This window comes from Protopterus annectens, chromosome 1.part0 (genome assembly GCF_019279795.1).
Source record: "Protopterus annectens isolate FY-2018-M chromosome 1.part0, PAN1.0, whole genome shotgun sequence".
Lineage (NCBI taxonomy): Eukaryota > Metazoa > Chordata > Ceratodontiformes > Protopteridae > Protopterus > Protopterus annectens.
The window spans coordinates 1,056,937,706-1,056,956,817 of NC_056725.1; the positions used below are offsets into that span (position 1 = coordinate 1,056,937,706).

Genomic DNA, 19,112 nt, shown 5'->3' on the forward strand with positions numbered 1-19,112 from the left:
CCAAACATCCTCTCTTAAAAATGGGAGAATGGATTGAATACTGACCATGCGGAATTTGGTTTATGCCACTGATTTGTTTAAATGGCTGAGATCCAGAATGGGTCCCCCATCTTTTTTGGCACTAAAAAAATCTTGAGTAAAACTCAGATCCGCATTGGTCTGGATTGACTGGTTGGATGATTCTTTTTTGACATAGCTTTCTTATCCCTAAAACTGCTTCTTCCCTTTGATTGGGTGGAACATCGGGAAGGTTTTTTGTAGGTTTCGAATGGGAGGATAGAGGGATGTAGTAGCCTCTGGAGATTATTCTCCGCACCCATCAATCATTTGAAATAGAGCGCCAGGCAGTTTGGAGCAGAGAAAAATGAGCCTCGGCCGCTTCGAAAGGAAAGCAATCGGGCAACACTTCAGGAGCGTTGATAAGAGCGCCCAGAGAAAGAATCCCTGGAGTCTTGGTTTTGGGGACTCTCTCTGCCCTTAAAGGGCATCTTCCACCATTGGAAACCCCTCTGCCTCTAGAGGAATCCTCACCATGTGCGTTACGAAAGGACCTTGAGATTTCTTGTGCCAGATTTTCCCATTCCTCTGGTTCCTGGAAAAAGAAAGTTGGGGCTTGGAAAGACAGGCCAATGGCAGACAAAGTTTTTCCATCCTGCTCGCACCTGGTCAGTGTGTCCTTCACTTTAGAAACAAATAAGGAAGATGGTTCAATAGGGGCATTCAAAAAGGAGGACTTGAAGGCATCCACGAGGTCACAGATGCGCATCCAGGCATGACGCCTCATGACTATGACTGCACCAGCAGCTCGAGCCGCACCTTCGGCTGTGTGGGAGAGCAGTCTCATGGACGAATTGGAAACAAATTCACGGGTGGCAAGTTAAGAAGCAACATTGTCCCATTGCCCCATCAGAAACTTGACCTGCAAGGGCTCCAGAAAGTTCAGTAATCAAATCTCTTTGGAGCCTCGTGAAATGTGCCAAGTAGTTCAGGGACCTGACAGCAAAGGTCGCTGAAGCAAAAACTCACTTCTCCAATCTGTCCACAGCCTGGGACTCTCTGTTGGGTGGGTGAACAGTAGGACTTTCTTCCACTAGATCCTTTTTAGTGGCCACCACCATCACCATAGTGTCAACTGGCAAGCCTCGGGACCAGTGGGGATGCTCTTCCTGGGGGAAAGAATCTTATCTGGTTTGCGGGGGATGGCCTCAGTAGTGTCAGGGTTCTGCCAGGCATGCTGCATGATGAGCTGGATAAACTCATCGGCAGGTGGGGTAACCCAAGAGGTAAAAGACCGGGAGCAAAAAGCCTGCAGGAAGACAAACTTTTCTGAGGAAGGGTTAGAGGGCTTCCAGCCACCCCTCTGTTTTAATATTTCCAAGATGTCCAAAGGAGACATCATTAGGGGGTGACCATGGGACCCCACCCCATCATCATAGTCCATATCATCTGTCAAAGACTCTTCAGGAGAGTCAATGTGCTTCCTCTTGCACGCCTTCTTCCGAGGAGGTTTCTCAGTGGGAATATCTGAGGAAGACTTGGAAGGATGGGTACCCAGAACTGGGGTTTCCTGAGGCTTCTGTTCCTGGTGTCCCAGGGAGGTGGTTCGTGGCAGCTGTAGCTCAGAGGGTGCAGCGTGAAGTTCCGATGTTGGAGGAGCGCTTCCCGAAGCAAGCACCATCACCATCACCTAGAACGCAAGCCCACTCGAAGAGGAATGGGAGCCCGGAACCGAGAAGAACAACCTCGGAATGAGGGGTCACACCCCACTCCGTCAGACCTGCTCCCGGGGATGGAGCCTCAAGCAGGATCAGGGCAGATGTTATCCCCGGATCCGAGGATGGTACCAATAAAACACTCGGAACCATGCTCTGGATTAAGGACTCCATTTCCCAACCAGGAGTCTGAGGAAGGGATGGTTCAGACGGAACCAAAAAACAATGGGGTGGCCGCGAAGCCTCAGTGACAGTCACTGCCGGCACCGAGGAATGGGTTTCCACAAAGGACATCAGAGCAATGGACTTCGGAACTGATGGATCCGAAGTAGTAGTATATGTTGGAGTCCTGGGAGAGATAGACCCAAACCCCAAAGGGGGGGGTGAGTCTTAGGAACATTTGTTATCCCTATGGCCATCAACAGCTGATTCACATCAAATTTGGAAAGACTCCTGGTAGACCTTGTGGACACCCTTGAAGGGTAGTCAGGTCGGTCCAGAAAGCGACTGTACATCTGATCTAGGAATGGATCCAGTGAAGGGGAGTATCGGGTCCATGGTGTCTGAGCTAGTGGCACCGTAGTCTCTAATTTGGAGACAGGTAGTAAAGGAATCAGTGGAATAGAAAAGGGACTCAGTGCCGAGGAGGCACTCGGAGTCAAAGTTATCGGTTGCAAAGGAATTACATGGGTCGAAACTGCTTTCGATGTGGTAAAAGGCAAAGACGGTGCCGTAGCTGTTGTCGAAGGTAAGGTCGGAGCCATAGCTGAAATGAAAGGCAGGGTTGCTACCGTAGAGGTCGGTTCCAAGGGTGGCGCTGATGTCAAAAATCTAGTAAAGTCCATGGCTTCTATCACTGTGGCAATTTGAAGCAGAGCTCGGAAGGGTAGTAGTAGTCGTAGTTGGAGCCGAAGTAACAATTCTATGCTCTGAGGAAGATTTGTGGGACTTATGTTTGTGTGACTTGCTCTTATTACCAGCCCGTGAAGAGGGATCAGAATTTGGACATTTCTTGTCCTTCACTGGAAGGTTTGAGACCTCTGACACAGAAAGGGCCTCTGAGAAAGGAGAAACAAGAAGGCCTTTCAGAATCAATTTATTTTTCCTTTCATTCAGCATCCACTGACTAAAACTTTGACAAATCTGGTAAGGAGGTTTAACAGAGAGGTGAGAAACCCCCAGACAATAAACACAGTCATCGTGAGAGTCGCTGTTAGGGAGTTTACCATCGCAAGAGGTGCAGTGTTTAAACTCCAAAGTCCTTTTTTTGTCAGACATTTCCATACACACACAAAAGAAGTTCACAAAACTACTAAACACCTAAAACGTAAAAAAGGAAGAAGAAAGGGAAAAAGGATACCAACGATGACATTAAGTGGTACTACAAGGGTAAGGAGAGGGTGTACCAATGATGGTAAAAGACATAGCCAATGGGTAGAGCTAGTTAGATAAATTAATAGTAAAAGAGTGAAAAATAGGGAAAATGTTCAAAAATACACAATTATCAAGAAAATATAACACTTAGCTTGAGAGCTCAGTGAAATGCTGCTATATGGCTACGTGGCAAACGAGATCTGAGGTAACTGGGAGAAGGGCATTGTGGGTAGCAGCTTAGCTGGAGAGTTTTTGGTGTACGCGAGCTTGGTATTAGGCCGACACAGTTCCTAGGGGCTTGGAACCAAACCCATCAGAGATGAATGGGAAGAAGATTAACAACATCAGATAGAGGCTCTTGGATGTGTGTGGGCTGTTGAAAATTTGAGAACTTACTTGTGGGGTTGTAAATTTACTCTCTGTACTGATCACCAAGTGTTGTCCATGCTACTGTCCTCAAAAGTGTCTAATCCAGAAGGCATGTGGATTGCATGTTGGGCAGCACAGTCACTGCTGTCTTTCAACTATAATGTTGCTTACCATCCTGGGTCACAGAATTACACTGCTGATTGTCTCTCTCATTTGCCCTTACCTAATACTGCTGAATACATTTCTGAACCTGAGTTTGGGGCAATGTTGTCTGCTGCTTTAACTGCCCTGTCACCTGGTGAATTTGCATCTGCCTCCTGCAGTGAGTTGTCCATTCTGTGAACCCAGCTTACCAGTGGTTGGCATTCTTCTCTTAATGTAGTGGACACAAACGTGTCCATATTTCCAATTACGAGATGATCTCAGTGGACAAGATGAGTTTGTGTTTCATGGCTCTCATCTCATTGCTCCTGTTTCTGTGCACCACATTTTAGTGATATTTGCACACATCCACACCAAGGCATGGTGAGAACCAAACAGCAGCTGTGTGAGCTATACTGGTGGCCAGGTATGGATGACATGGTCGCAGCTCAAGTTAAAAATTGCCAACTCTGCCATTCTTCTGACAAAACAGCCAATCCTTGAGTGGCACCTTTGCAACCTGTTCCATTTCCATTTGAACCTTGGAAAAAGCTGGCCATAGATGTAGTGGGTCCCTTTGGAACAGCTATCTGGAATTGTTGTTATCCCCTAACCTTCACTGATTATCACAGCAAGTGGCCAGAAGTAGTCTTCATTGCCTATGTCTCTACTCAAAATGTTATAGACTTCCTCGTTTCAGTTTTTAGCTGATGAGGACAGCCATGTACTATTGTATTAGATAATGGATGTCAATTTACATCTCCAGATTTTGCAGCATTCTGGCTGAAAGAGATATACAACACATACATACTTCAGTATACCACCCAGCTGCAAATGGTGCCATTGAAAGATGTTGCGTTCTCAAAGGTTGCATACAATCTGCTAAATTACAAGCAAAACCTTTGAAACCAGTTGTCTGAGAATTTCTTCAGGTATATCATGCAACACCACATGATGCTACAGGAATCTCCCTTTTGAATTGCTTCTTGGACAGAAAATGTGAACGCGCATCAGTGTCCTTCCTCCTCCTGTTTCCTGCAAGGTTAATGCTGATACTGTTGGTAAAAGGGTCTCCTCTCTTCAGGAGGAAATGAAAATGTATTCCATACTAGATGTGGACCACAGCTCCATCATTTTCAAAAGGGGAAGAAGATGCGTATTTGGAATCCAGTACATGTTCTAAAAGTACATCCAAGCTTTTCACAACCTGTGGAAATTCAAAAGGAAATTGGGCCATGTACCTACTTGTTGGCAGATGGGAAAAAAATGGCATTCTTTCCATTTATCTACGTCAAATGCACCTGAGACAACTGATGCTCCAGGGGATGCTCCAGTGGAATTTCCACTCCAAACTACAGTGAAACCAATGCCTGAACCTCTTCACATTCATCCAGCTCGTGTGAGGATACCGCGCTGGCTTGAGGACTATGTTGCATAAATATGAATGTCAATGTAATTCTATCTTTATTATAATGTTAGGGATGTTTAATTTGCATATTGTAAGTGTAGTGCTGTTCTTAAATAAGGGGGGCATATGTTGTGTTCTGGTCTTGTGCCACTAAGTGGAAACAGAGGAGGGCAGAAGGAAAAAGATGTGAGCTCATACTATGTAAAGAGTTAGAATGGTTACTGTTGTTGCTTTGAATGGTTGAATTAAACATCTTTTAATGTTGAACTCGGAATCTGTCTATATTGACCTTCTGGCAACTTAACAGTGTTCAAGGCACTTTAGTTCTTCCACCAGTACTCTACATATTTATTTACTTATTATTTATTTAACATTTATTTGCCAGGATCGTCCGGCTGGACCACTAGTGTCCATTTTCAGCGGAGTCCTGGGGATTAAAGCTCTATACAGAACAAAACATAATAAGTTGTACATGGTATAAGTAATTGGTTACAGAGTTTGCATTGTACAGACAGGCGACATCTTATAATAGGTAGAAATATAAAGTTGGAGTACAGCTTTTTGAGTAGTACACTTGTGGAGTATTGTAGATGCAAGATATGTAGAAGGCATTTCAAGTAGCAAATATTTACAATAGATTATATATATATATATATATATATATATATATATATATATATATGCATTATATACATAAAGAATCTTTACAGAACACTATATGTTAACTACAGAGGCATAAGGTAGTAAAGTCCTCTGGTGTGGTCAGGCTTCGGGGGGGGGGGGGCCTTTGCAGGTACATAGATGCTTGGTGTAAAGGAAGGATTTGAGGAGGTTTTTGATGGGAGAGGTACAGTTTTGTAGTCGGAGGTCAGGAGGCAGGGTATTCCGTGTTTTTGCAACCTCGCTGGGGAAGAGGAATTCCCTGGAGCTGTTTTTTCATGGGATGTTAGTGATGAGTGCTTTGTTATTGGATCACAATTGTCTATTTGAGTTGCAAAAGTTTAGAAGGCCAATCAGAAAGAGTTTTTTGGGGGGGGGGATAGAATAGGATTTGATGGGCTAGATTGAGTTGGTGGTATACTAACAAATTAGGAAATTCTAGCCAGTGCAATGTGTGTATGGACTGGCAATGGTGGGACCGTGACTTAGCATTAGTAGAAAATCTGGGAATTTTGTTGTAACATGTGGATAGTTTGTTCAGGTCAGTTTTATTAATGTTAGTAAGTACTGGGGATGCACAGAGTAGTGTAGATAAGAGATGGGTTTAGGCTATGGCAATCCTAGACTCAGATGTTAGGTACCTTTTGCTGCAAAAGAGGGTTCCTAGTTTCTTGCATAAGCTAGGTTCTTACATATGCTAGGTTTTTACACATTTATGCAAACGTTTGCCTTGGGATACCACATTCAAGCTTATCTAAGTAGCACCGGTTCTTATACTTGACAAATAAAAAAAAACTTCTCAGTAATATAAAAATACCAGCCATTACTCATCTGTGATTTTTTTTTAATGGTTGCTAAATCAGTAGTCCTAGAAATATCATAACAGTCATAATAAATATTTCCTTCAAGTTGCATTTCCTGGAGAGTACACCAAATACAAATTAACCAGGTTAAAAAGAAAAACATTATGACTTCAGATGAATGCACGTTATGCAATAAATAAGAGATGACATGCATATAAAAAAAAATCACTACTTTTGAACAGGTAGTGGTGTAATACCTGGATAGCTCATCCTCTGCTGTTGACTTTTCCTAGCAAGTAAATGACTAGAAAGTCAGTGCGAGTGTACTTTACAGCCCTGAGCGAGACGACAATCATGGTTAGTAGTTTACTAACTGAAGACTGCCATCCTCAGCAGCTTTACAATTAGCTTATGCATTTTTGAGTGTTGTTGTTCTGCAAAGCATGCAACCCCCTACTGATATTTCATTATTAGCATCTATCAACTAGGAAAGTGGACTGGTCTGAAGACCATTTTCATCCATGGCTCAGACTAAAGCCACAGAAAGAAACTGCTAAAAAACAGTAAAAAGAAAATGGTAAAGCACTCAAGTAAAACGTCCTAGTACATAAAACATTATATTCACCCAGTTTCATCTAGTGCATTGATAAGAATTTGAAACTTTGCGGAATTACACTGTTGTGAATTTTATATGGTTAAACAGAGATACAGAAAACTCTCAGTTAACCGGAACTCAAGCAACCAGAAAAAAAAATCAAAGAAATACAGTACAATTTTCATGCGTTGCACTTTTTGTTTCCTACCTGCAGAAGCATACCTTACGTTTTTAGAGTTTTAGAGTTTTAAAAAGGAAGACAGGAATAAATTCCCTCTTCTCTCCCAAACCTAAGAACAAGTCAAACCAAACAAATAGTATAGGGGTACAGTATTAGTCAGGCCTATTTTTAATAGCAACTCTCAAGCAACCAGGAATTACAGTTATCTGGCATCTACCAACCCCCAAGCGTGCCAGTTAACTGAGAGTTTACTGCATGAACACTTTTTGAGGAAAGACAACTGCTCACAATTTAATATAACAAAGATAACTCAGCTGAAGGGCAAAATACTATGCACACTGGATACTACAGGTCTTCAGTATCACTGGAGGAAGAAAAGCTTAACGGCTTTAGTAACACCATTTGTAAAGCTCAGTTTAGCAAATGAGTGATTTCAAGGTCTACTGTAACCAAGAACTCCATCTTAATGTTAAGGTATTTTTCCCCACAAAAGTTGTTTGACTGTTTACACTGTACAGCAGTTTATTTTCGAAAAATACAAACCTGGGATCAGGATGCAGTCCTAACTTTGAATCAATGTCTCCCTTCTTCTCTTGAGAGACTCCTATCATGAAGTAGGTATCTCTGATGCTAGGAAAGTCACTTAAGAGAGTTCTAAGGCTGTTGTAGTAAGCAATAATCTGTCCTCGCAGGGAGTACTGAGACATTCGGAAACTGAATCTGAAAAATAAACAAAAAGGAGAATTACTTTTATGAACACAAAATAATACAGTTTATAAAATCTTCTACAGTTTATTTGGGAATGTCTTAGTTTTCAAGGTTCTCAAAACCATTTACTTATTTTATACATGCCTGTATCTTCACATTTTCCAGAATTTAAATCCTAAGCACACTGTAGCCAACTCCAAATCCAGCTCCAGACATGTGACAAGTGGAGTACCTCAGGGTTCAGTCCTGGGACTGCTCTTGTTTGGCATCTACTTCTCTGAAGTACAGGCCAGCACTAAGGGACTCTGGCTAACAAAGTTTGCAGATGACTGCAAACTGGGAGCCATTATTGAATCCCCAAATGATGTGGATACTCTACAAAAGGGTTTTACAGAAACAGATGCTTGGTGCCAGAGCCATAGGCTCAAGCTCAATGCCAATAAATGTATAGTTATCCCCTCTGGGAAAAAGCATGTACCCATGAATTACCACATAGGTGGCAGTACACTTAACACCGAAAGTGTGATAAGAGTCTTAGGGACACAGGTGGACAGTGGTCTCACCTTTGATAACCACATTGCCACAACAGTCAGGAAATCCTTCTGTGTGGCACACCTCATCACTAAGGGCTTTTCATCCAGAAAAAAGGAGGTCATTGTGTTAAATAAAAATCAGAATTCAATACACAGGAGGTTCAGATTCAAAAGTTTACTAGTGTACACCAGGAGGCAAAAAAACATACAAGTACAGAATTTTGTCTAACATGATACAGGAAGTTCACAAGCTTATATAGGTTTAACATTCAAGTTGTTCCCACCTTACTGACGTGATATGTCACGGGGCATCTACATCACTTTAGCTTACAAGCCTCTATTCTTTTAATCTGCTGATGCAGTATGTTTTAAAAAACTTTTCCTCTAGATACAATACGGCCTTGCTATCCAGCTGGTCAGTCATAATGTCTTTCTATAAAGTTACTTATTCAAGGTTTCATATCAGTTCGAATACAATAGCAGATTCACTCTTTAACATACATATTTGTTCACTGTTTCACTTTCTTTACCAGCTGTGTTTTTATCTCACAAGGACAAGTTACTTCATCAGGAAGAGCAGAAGATTTCATTATTTACAAGGACAAATTATCTCATCAGGAAGGAGCAGAAGATTTACACATTTAATTTCCTGACCCAGCAGATAATCACTTATGAAAAGCATAAACATTAAGCTTGCTGAGCTGGCAGCTGCCAGGGTCAGGGGTCAAAGCACACTGCAGTTTCAGAAGCTACTTGCATTTACACATTTATTTATCCCTTCTGTTATATGATTAATAGAATAAAATGCATTATAAACTACCTTGCTTCTAAACTAGCATTTCACATATATTTAAATACATATTTTTCTAACATTTCCCCCCTATTAATACTTTTTATTCTATTTTGAAGTATACATAGTGTTATTTCATCTCCTAATATTTTCCACTTAGGATTTTCAGCTAGGTGAGTCATTCAATCTATACTTCAGAAAAAGTGTCATCTGAAATCAATCTTTCAATTTCAATATCTTGGTAGAAAGTTTCAGTAACAGATACATCAACAAAATCTTTGATTAATCTTTTCATACAGGGAATTCCACAGCAAACACATGCTCCTATTAGGAGTATACCCACACAAATGGCAATTAGAATATTCATTAGGATGGAACCCCACCCCCCAAATAGATTCTGGAAAAAGTCCGTCAGTGGGTTTGGGCCTGGTTCAGTCATGGCTGATACTTGCTGAATTACCTCTAGGTGATTATTTATCTCGTGACAATTGTCAGGAATAAAGGCACAGCATTCTTCTTTGATAAGCGCTCACGTACCACCTATCGCCGCTAGGGTGAAGTCAAGAGCCATTCGGTTTTGTAGCACTACAGTTCGCATTGCATTCAGTTCATCAGTCACTAATTCAAGGGCAGAAAAAGTTGCGTTTCTCATTACTTTGAGAAGTTTTGACAGTTTTCTCAACTCCCAGATCGATTTGACTGCTCCATATGCTGGGAGTATCCCTGCCCAAGATATAACACTGTCACTCAAGTCCATATGAGTCAATTCGCTTTTGTCTTTTACTGAATTATGGTCTTTCCAACCAGCTTCAATCTTCCCAACTGGATTCACAGGTTTCTTAACTGGACCTTCGGGCTTTCGGGCTGCATCTCTCACGTTTCGTATCTTACCCAAAGGCAATTCTGCAGTATGTCTTATTGCTGGAACCAGATAACCCAAAAAACAACTGCCGGACCAATTCTCAGGTAACCATTTATATGCCTTTTTCCCACAAATAAAATAACAGTTTTCTACTTTAGTACTAATACGCATTAGCCCTGCATGAAACATTTTCTGATCTATAACTGACAATTGTTTAAGCAAAACAGGGTTTTGTCGTACTTCATTCAATGTTGTTTTCATTGTGCTCAAATATGAATCATAGTTAGTATTACAAACAGTACCTCCACTTTTAACTTTAATGTAACACTTGTAGGATATCGTAATATTACAATTACTCCATCCTACTTGGAGGGTATCGTTTTTAAAAAAGCACACAATTCCCTTTTGTGTAACAGGTAAAAATAATGCTATTTTGTCTTGTGATCTTACAGTTCCAGTGTCAAAAAGCAAATTTTCCCAAGTCTCATTTATCCCCAAAGGGATAGCGGACATTAACAGTCCTCCATATACTGTAGGTATGGCTGTACAAACCCAGCAATTTGAAATGTTCATAGTCTCTGCATATACACGTTTCATGGCTAGGTATGTGTTAAAATTTGGATGCCAGTCTATAGACATTTCATCATGCTTTTTCACTTTCACTTGCGTGGTTGTTTGTAGGACAACCCACAACAAGAGGAAAATTGTCACAATAATAGTCAATAAATGTATACTCAACAAAATGATTATGCAACATCTCTGGGGTTGATCTAAGTTCTTATTCACTTTGTTTTTGGCCATCTTGGTCTGGTTGTGTATCAGTCACAAAGTTTTTATCAAGTTGAAAGTTCTTTACCAGTTTACAATGCATTAAATGAACCCAGGACGTCCTCTCAGCCACTCTGACTGCAGTAGGCGTTGCCAACAGAACCTGGTACGGTCCCTCCCACTTTGGACTCGCCCAATTCTTTCTTTTCGTCACTTTCAGCCAGACGTATGTCCCAGGAGCCAAGACTGCTTCCACCGGTCTGGTCTGTTCCTTATCTGAAAAAGAGTTAAACTGCAAAACAGACTTATTCCTTAACAATTTCTTCATATATTCTGCTAACGAACTGTCAGCCTCTTGTTCTGCAGGCATGAGAGCTTTCCACTGAGGCACATAGTATGCTCTCCCAAAAACCATTTCAAAGGGAGTCAGACCCTTTACATTTGGAACCGTTCTCATACTCAGCAGTGCCAAAGGCAGACAGTGTATCCAGTTCTTTTGGGTCTCCTCAACTAACTTCCTTAACTTGTTCTTAAGGGTACCATTGTACCTTTCCACCAGTCCTGCTGACTGTGGGTGGTAAGCACAATGGTTCTTCAAGGAGATACCAAAAAATCTCCCAAGCTGGTGAATCGTCTGATTCACAAAATGTGTGCCATTGTCACTATAAATCCTTTCCGGAATGCCAAATCTAGGGATTACTTCTTTTATCAGGGCTTTCGCCACTGTTGCTGCATCCGGGTTTTTGGTTGGAAAAGCTTCTACCCATTTAGAAAACATGTCTACAATAACTAAACAAAACTTCTTCCCTTCACATTTATTCAATTTTATGAAATCCATACAAATAGTATAGAACGGGTATGGTGGTATAGGAAAACTTCCTTGCTTGGTTTTAAATGCTCCTTGTGCATGGTGCTTGTTACAAGTATGACAAGCTGCACAAAATTTTTTTGTGTAGTTTATGTATCCATATGTTTGGAATATTCGATTTACTAACTGTACCATCCCCCCTGTTGAGACATGGCACTGCCCATGGCTAAACAAAGCTGCATATCTAAATAAATTAGATGGCAATATTGGTTTTCTTTCTTTGGAAATGTACAGTCCATTCTCAAGAATTGCACCTCGTTTTACCCATTTTTGTTTTTCTGCTTTTGTAGTAAGCGTCTGCATTGGTCTTAACATGTCTAAATCTAAAATCTCAGAGGGTTGTAATTCCTCATTTAAAAGTAAAGTTTCTGAGTCTGAGGCTGCTTGCTTTGCAGCTGCATCAGCTCGTGCATTGCCTTTCGAAATCTTATCTTGTTGTTTTGTATGAGCTACACATTTACAAATAGCTACTTTGGTAGGTAACTGAATAGATTCTAATAACTCCAAAATAAATTGCGCATGGTTAATAGGTTTTCCACTAGATGTTATCATTCCTCTATTTTTCCATTGATGTGCAAATACATGTACTGTAGAAAAAGCATACTGACTGTCAGTATATATGTTTACACACTTGTTTTTTGCTAAAGTACATGCTCTCGTCAAAGCTATCAATTCAGCTGCTTGTGCAGATAAGTTGTGTGGTAAGGACTGAGCTTCTAAAATTTCACTGTCTGTAACTACTGCATATCCCACCAGATTCTTCCCTGTAGGACCCCTTCTGCATGAGCCGTCCACGTAATATGTCACCTCGGCATTATCCAAGGGCATATCTGTAAGATCTTGTCCAGGTAAAGCTAACTGTTCAATTTCCTGCAGGCAGCTGCGTGGTGTGCCCTCCACAGGAGTTGGAAGTAATGTTGATGGATTCAATGTCGTACATCGTTCAATTGTCATATGAGGTTGGCTCAGCAGTATAGTCATACATGAAAGATGTCTAGCAGGAGAAAGGTATGCCACTTTCTCTTGCAGTAAAATTATTGCAACTGCATGAGGCACTCTCAATGTGAGAGGGTGGAATAACACCACTGAGGCCGAAGCCTGCACTACCATTGCGGCTGCAACTACTGCTTGTACACAGTGAGGCAAAGATCGCGCCACTGGGTCTAACTGTGATGAATATTAGGCTATGGGGCATTGCTTGTCCCCATGTTGTTGCGTCAATACTGACGTCATATATCCTTGCTTACAATCTACGGTCTGAAAGAACCGTTTGTGATAATTTGGAAGTCCTAAAACTAATGAAGAAGCTATCAACTGCTTCAACCTGCAGAAAGCCGTTTCCGCTTCAGTTGTCCATTGTAAAATATCTTGTGCTGCCATTGGTATCTTATATATCAAATCAGTCAGTGGAGCAGATTCCAAAGCATAATTTGGTATCCAGCTCCGACAAAAATTAGTTGTACCTAAGAAAGACATCATTTCTTTCTTGGTTGTTGGTTTGGGTGCTTGCAAAATTGCTGTTTTTCTTTCCTCATCTAGTATTCTACCTTCATTGGATATTACATATCCCAAGTATCTAACTTGTTTTCTCCAAAGTTGTAACTTACTTTTGTTTACTTTGTGTCCTTGTATTGCTAAAAATTTCAATAATGCTACAGTATCCTCCCTGCACTGTTGCTGGGTGGGGGCTGCTAGCAAGATGTCATCTACATAAAGTAGAACTTGACTACCTCCCGGTGGGGTAAACCCTGCCAGGTTGCTAGCCATTTCTTGTGCAAAAATTGTTGGGCTCTCACAATATCCCTGTGGTAGTTGAGTATATGTATACCTTTTACCCTGAAATGTAAATGCAAACCAATATTGACTATCAGGATGTATAGGTATCGAAAAGAAAGCATTGCTGATATCTACCACAGAGAAATACTTTTGTTGTGGTTCTAAATCGTTTAACAAGGTATGTGGGTCTGGCACCGTAGGTGCTCTGGGTATTACTGCATTATTTACAGTTTGTAAATCTTGTACCATCCGCCATTCCCCATTTGCTTTTTTAACAGGAAATAGGGGTGTATTACATGGTGAATCAGGAGATTCTACCAGTACTCCTTCTTTGAGTAATGCTGCTATTATAGGCTTAATTCCTATTTCTGCATCCTTTCTCAAAGGGTATTGTCTTTTCTGTGGTCTGAAAGCTGACTTTGGGGTAATTGTAACTGGACCTGCTGTTCGAATAAGTCCTACATCTGACTTGCCTGTTGACCAGAGAGTTGTTGGAATTTCACATAAGGTCTTTTCTTCTTCTTCTAATAAAAATGCTAATCAGCTGTCCTCGCTAGATTGCAAGTGTACAGCTGGATGTGTCTGTGTCAACCAATTCAGTTTTTGTTTTTGTATCCCTTGTTCTGATAGTTCTAAATCAGTCTGTTTCTCCCATCTTGTTACTTTTTCTCCTAAATCTGCCCATTTGACACTTTTGTTCTTTGTCAAGCTGACATGTGGCAACCGATTCAATTTATACAATGCAAGGAATTCTTGAGGTAATCTAGTTGCACGATTTCTAAACAGCTCTTGCTCATACTCTCTATCAGGTCCTGGTGTGGTACAGTGTAACAAATGCTGTTGGTCAGTGTCAAGGGAGGGGGCTTTACTGATGGCTACGTTCATCAGTTCCTTGGTTACTGCCCCTGGACCAGTCGTGACTAGGTCCTGGCTGTACCAATAAAATGTTTCACCCTCCGATTACACTACAAAGGTATCCATTTGTCTCTGTGCCTCCATACGTTGTACAGTTGGAACTACTGCTATGCCAAATATCTGCATAAGGTCCCCGCCCAATAGGTTTACTGGACACTTTGCAGAAACAACTATTTTACTTCTCTGGGTCATACCTGAAACAGGGTCAGTTATTGCTATATCATGGGAAAGTGGTTCCCTGTATAGCTGTCCATTTGCGGCTTTTACTAGTATATAATCAGGTGATTCTGAATGTTCTGGTAACTTGGAGGGGTGTATCAAAGTCCGTGACGCTCCTGAGTCACACAGGAATTTGACTTCCGTTCCCTCCACCAGAAGTGTAACTTCCGGTTTCATATCTGCTAAGTAGAGCTCTAAGCTCAATAATGCTAAGTCCAAAATTTCACTTTCTTCATCCTCCATATCTATTTGCACTTCCTCTACTCCTTCTATCACATTTACATTTGCTTTTTTTTTCTTACCTTTTCCTGATGATTTCTGACTTTCACTTGACATATCCTCACTATCATATAGTCAGTCCTCATCTCCTTTATCTTCTGTAATTACCTTTTTGTTTTGCCTACAATCCCTTGCTAGATGCCCTTTTTTCCCACATTTGAAGCATTCACCTCTCTTTTTCCTCTCTTCAAAATCTTCTGATCATTTGTCAGACTGTTTGTTTCCCTGGGCATTCTTCTTGCCCTTTTTACCTGACTGTAATACAAATACTTCAGCTCCGTCTTCAGCAGTGAAGACTTGTGCCTTCTTTTTCTTTTTACTATTAAAATGTCTCTCAGCATGTCTAGCGTATTCGAGTAAGGCTTGTAGCCTCCCTGTTCGATGATCTATCATATGCTTCGTAATGAAGCTACTAATAGGTGCAATGCAACCCTTCAAAAATGCATTTTTTAATTGTTGTTCATACGGGGAATCATTTGTTTGGTTCTCAGGAACCGACATACCGCTATGATTATTAAAACATTCTAATAATCTATCATAATATCCATCTATTGTCTCATTTTCCTTTTGTATGCATTGATTAATGCAAGTCCAGTCTGCTCTAGGTTTCCATTTCTCAGAGATTCGGTCTGTCAGACCTTTCACTCTGTTGTCTAACTCTGCATCACTATGTGGGAGTGGTCTGAGCTCTGCATTACGAGGATTCCAGGTGCCACAAATCATGTGCCAATCTGGACCTATAATTTGTCTCACTACTTTTTCTACTTCTTCCCTATTCAAGTGGTAACTTAACCTCATGCCTTGTAAATCATCTAAAAATTTTGTAAAATTAACTTTCGGATGGGGGATTCCCTCAGTAGCCTTCCGGATGTCTTCCGGTGTCCATGGTCTATATACTAAGAGTGTTGGATCCTGCACTTCCTGTCCTGCCTGAGGATTTGGAACTTCTATAAGTGGGCATATTTCTTCCTCACTCTCATCCTGTAGATTTCTCTCTATTTGGTATGATTCTGTGTCCCTATGTGTTTTACGTGTTCGGGATCTAGTCTCAATAGGATCTCTAACAAATGGTTGTGGTCTTACTGAAACTTCAGGATAACACGGAGGCGGACCAGCCTGTCCACTCGCTTCATATCCTGAAAAGGGTAAGGGAGCGGGTAAGGGAGGAGGAGGAGGAGCTGTAGCTATTACCAAGTTATTATCCTCTTTGTCTAAAAATAATGTTTTTGAATTTTTAAGCTTCTGTTCTCTACGATTTGCTTCTTCAATCCACCTGTGTGCTTGAGGAATGCCTAGTTGGCGTTGCTTTTTTGCCTGACCTCCTGCATCAGATTTAAGCTGTTTAAGGAGTTTAACTAGTGAAGGTTTATCTAGTTTGCCATCAAATTCATATTTATTAACCCATTTCGTATAATAGCTAACGTTATCAGAACGTTGTAATTGCATATATTTTGCGTCTTCGGTTAGGGGCGGATCTCGCGAGGTTTTAGTGCACTGATTACCCATGTCAAAGAAAATGTTATGTAACCCTTTTTTATCACGTGATATTAAGTTCTTAGTTCCTGTTTACAGTTTATCTAGAATAACTGTCTACATTATTCTGTTACCCTGATCTATGACCAAATATACAGTACTTCCTTTTGTCCCTGATCTGCAAAACAAATCTTGACAACAATATACTGTAACCTAGTCCCTGATCTAAAACAGAAAAAAGGCAAATTCTTCCTACCTGAGCCTCCTGGTTTTGAAAAACGTTCAAATTCCGCTCTTCGGCCACAGATCAAAAAGTGGCCAGCCTCTTTACACATGACAATTCAGTCGGAGGTCTTTTCACTCAAGAAGAACCATTTCGGTAACTTCTCCTGCGCAGTATTTGACCACCGATACACTCTGATCTGCAGCTTACCAAGGGAATTCCGTCTCGAAAGGACCAAACTGTTAAATAAAAATCAGAATTCAATACACAGGAGGTTCAGATTCAAATGTTTACTAGTGTACACCAGGAGGCAAAAAACCATACAAGTATTGTTTCTAACATGATACAGGAAGTTCACAAGTTTATATAGGTTTAACATTCAAGTTGTTCCCACCTTACTGACGTGATATGTCACGGGGCATCTACATCACTTTAGCTTACAAGCTTCTATTCTTTTAATCTGCTGATGCAGTATGTTTTAAAAAACTTTTCCTCTAGATACAATACGGCCTTGCTATCCAGCTGGTCAGTCATAATGTCTTTCTATAAAGTTACTTATTCAAGGTTTCATATCAGTTCAAATACAATAGCAGATTCAGTCTTTAACATACATATTTGTTCACTGTTTCACTTTCTTTACCAGCTGTGTTTTTATCTCACAAGGACAAGTTACTTCATCAGGAAGAGCAGAAGATTTCATTATTTACAAGGACAAGTTATCTCATCAGGAAGGAGCAGAAGATTTACACATTTAATTTCCTGACCCAGCAGATAATCACTTATGAAAAGCATAAACATTAAGCTTGCTGAGCTGGCAGCTGCCAGGGTCAGGGGTCAAAGCACACTGCAGTTTCAGAAGCTACTTGCATTTACACATGAATTTATCCCTTCTGTTATATGATTAATAGAATAAAATGCATTATAAATTACCTTGCTTCTAAACTAGCATTTCACATATATTTAAATACATATTTTTCTAACACATTGTCCCACTGTACTCATCCCTCATTAGACCCATTATACAATACAACTCCCCATTTGGTATGTACCTCTCAAGACATCTGCAACAACTGGAAAGGCCGCAGAAATACCTCACTAAAAGAATCACAGGCCTAAAGCAGATGCCCTATGCTGACCACCTTAAAAAACTCCAGCTATACTCTGTCACACATCGTCTACTCAGAGGCGATCTCTGCTTAACATACAAGGCTATGTCAAACCCAGAGCTGTTGGACATGCTACACTTAAAGAAATCCCAATCCCTCAGAGCCACATGCTCCAAGGATCTAAACCTTGTCATCACAATAAACAAAACATGCTGGAGGGATAGGTTCCTGACCCAGAGACTCCCCAGACTCTGGAATAGACTGCCCCATACATGTCAAGCAGAGCGCCTCTTTGGCCCTCTTCAAAAGGAACCTTGACGATTGGATGGGAGAAAGGAAATTCACCCCGGGATCACATCAGTCGCCCTCCTAGACAGAGGTCCAGGGAAGTAAATAGGGTGGGAAGAAATAGCCAGGGAATTGTTATGGCTAGGCTTGTATAGGCCCTAGGGCCAATAGCCTAGTACCAATCTATGAACCTATGAACCTATGAACTAAAAGCCTAAAAAGGTTTATTAAAGTATTACTAATGTCCTAATATTAAACAGTCTTATTTTTGCATTAGATCTACTGTTTAAATGTATGCTAACTAGTAGAGATGTACTTAGTCTTCAGAACTGAATACTTATAGATAATCTATTTAGAACCAAGCTTCAGGAAAGGAACACATACAAATGCTTAGTTACACCTACATGAGGTTTTCCATTCTATCATAAGTACAGACAGGAGAACAAATCCATTGTAGATAATAAACATGTTTGCATGGGTAATTTTAGGCAAAACACACACACATACACACACACACACACACACACACACACACACACACACACACACACACACACACACACACACACACACAGTGCAGTTTGAGACTCATCAGTAAAAAGTAATGGCATAATCGCATAAAAATATTATTATATCCCAAATCAGGATCACAGAATTCCAGTAGAAGTGACACAGGTCAAGGCACACTAACAGGCTCCAATTACAGACTTGTCTGTCATTAGGTATTGTTCCATTGCAACTGTAATACATATTCACAAATGCATATGATCAACAGAAAGCACTACTGTAAATGCATTAATTTGCTGTTTCACTGAGTTTTTTAGTTGTGTACAGCTGTTTATTGAATTTCCAGGGAGAAAAGCTACAAACTGTGTCTCATAACAAACTGCAATGTATAAATAAAATATACATATAATTATATACACTTAACTGAATTTATAAACACACAAAACAGTAATTCTTGGTAATACTAAAACCATTCAATACTGTGAGTAAGAAACTGAAACAATAGATAACTCACATCCGTGGTTAAAGAGGCAGTGATGCAGATTAGATGAATA

The 19,112-nt window shown here is 40.6% G+C and overlaps 1 protein-coding gene across 1 annotated transcript in view; it reads right to left on the bottom strand.

The window, feature by feature from the left end:
- LOC122799665 overlaps nucleotides 1–19,112 on the bottom strand; it is a 1,990,791-nt gene that overhangs the window by 909,530 nt on the left and 1,062,149 nt on the right. The window contains exon 29 of the mRNA XM_044068913.1: nucleotides 7,787–7,963. Within this exon, the coding sequence (XP_043924848.1) occupies nucleotides 7,787–7,963 (177 nt within the window). The remainder of the gene's footprint in view (nucleotides 1–7,786; nucleotides 7,964–19,112) is intronic.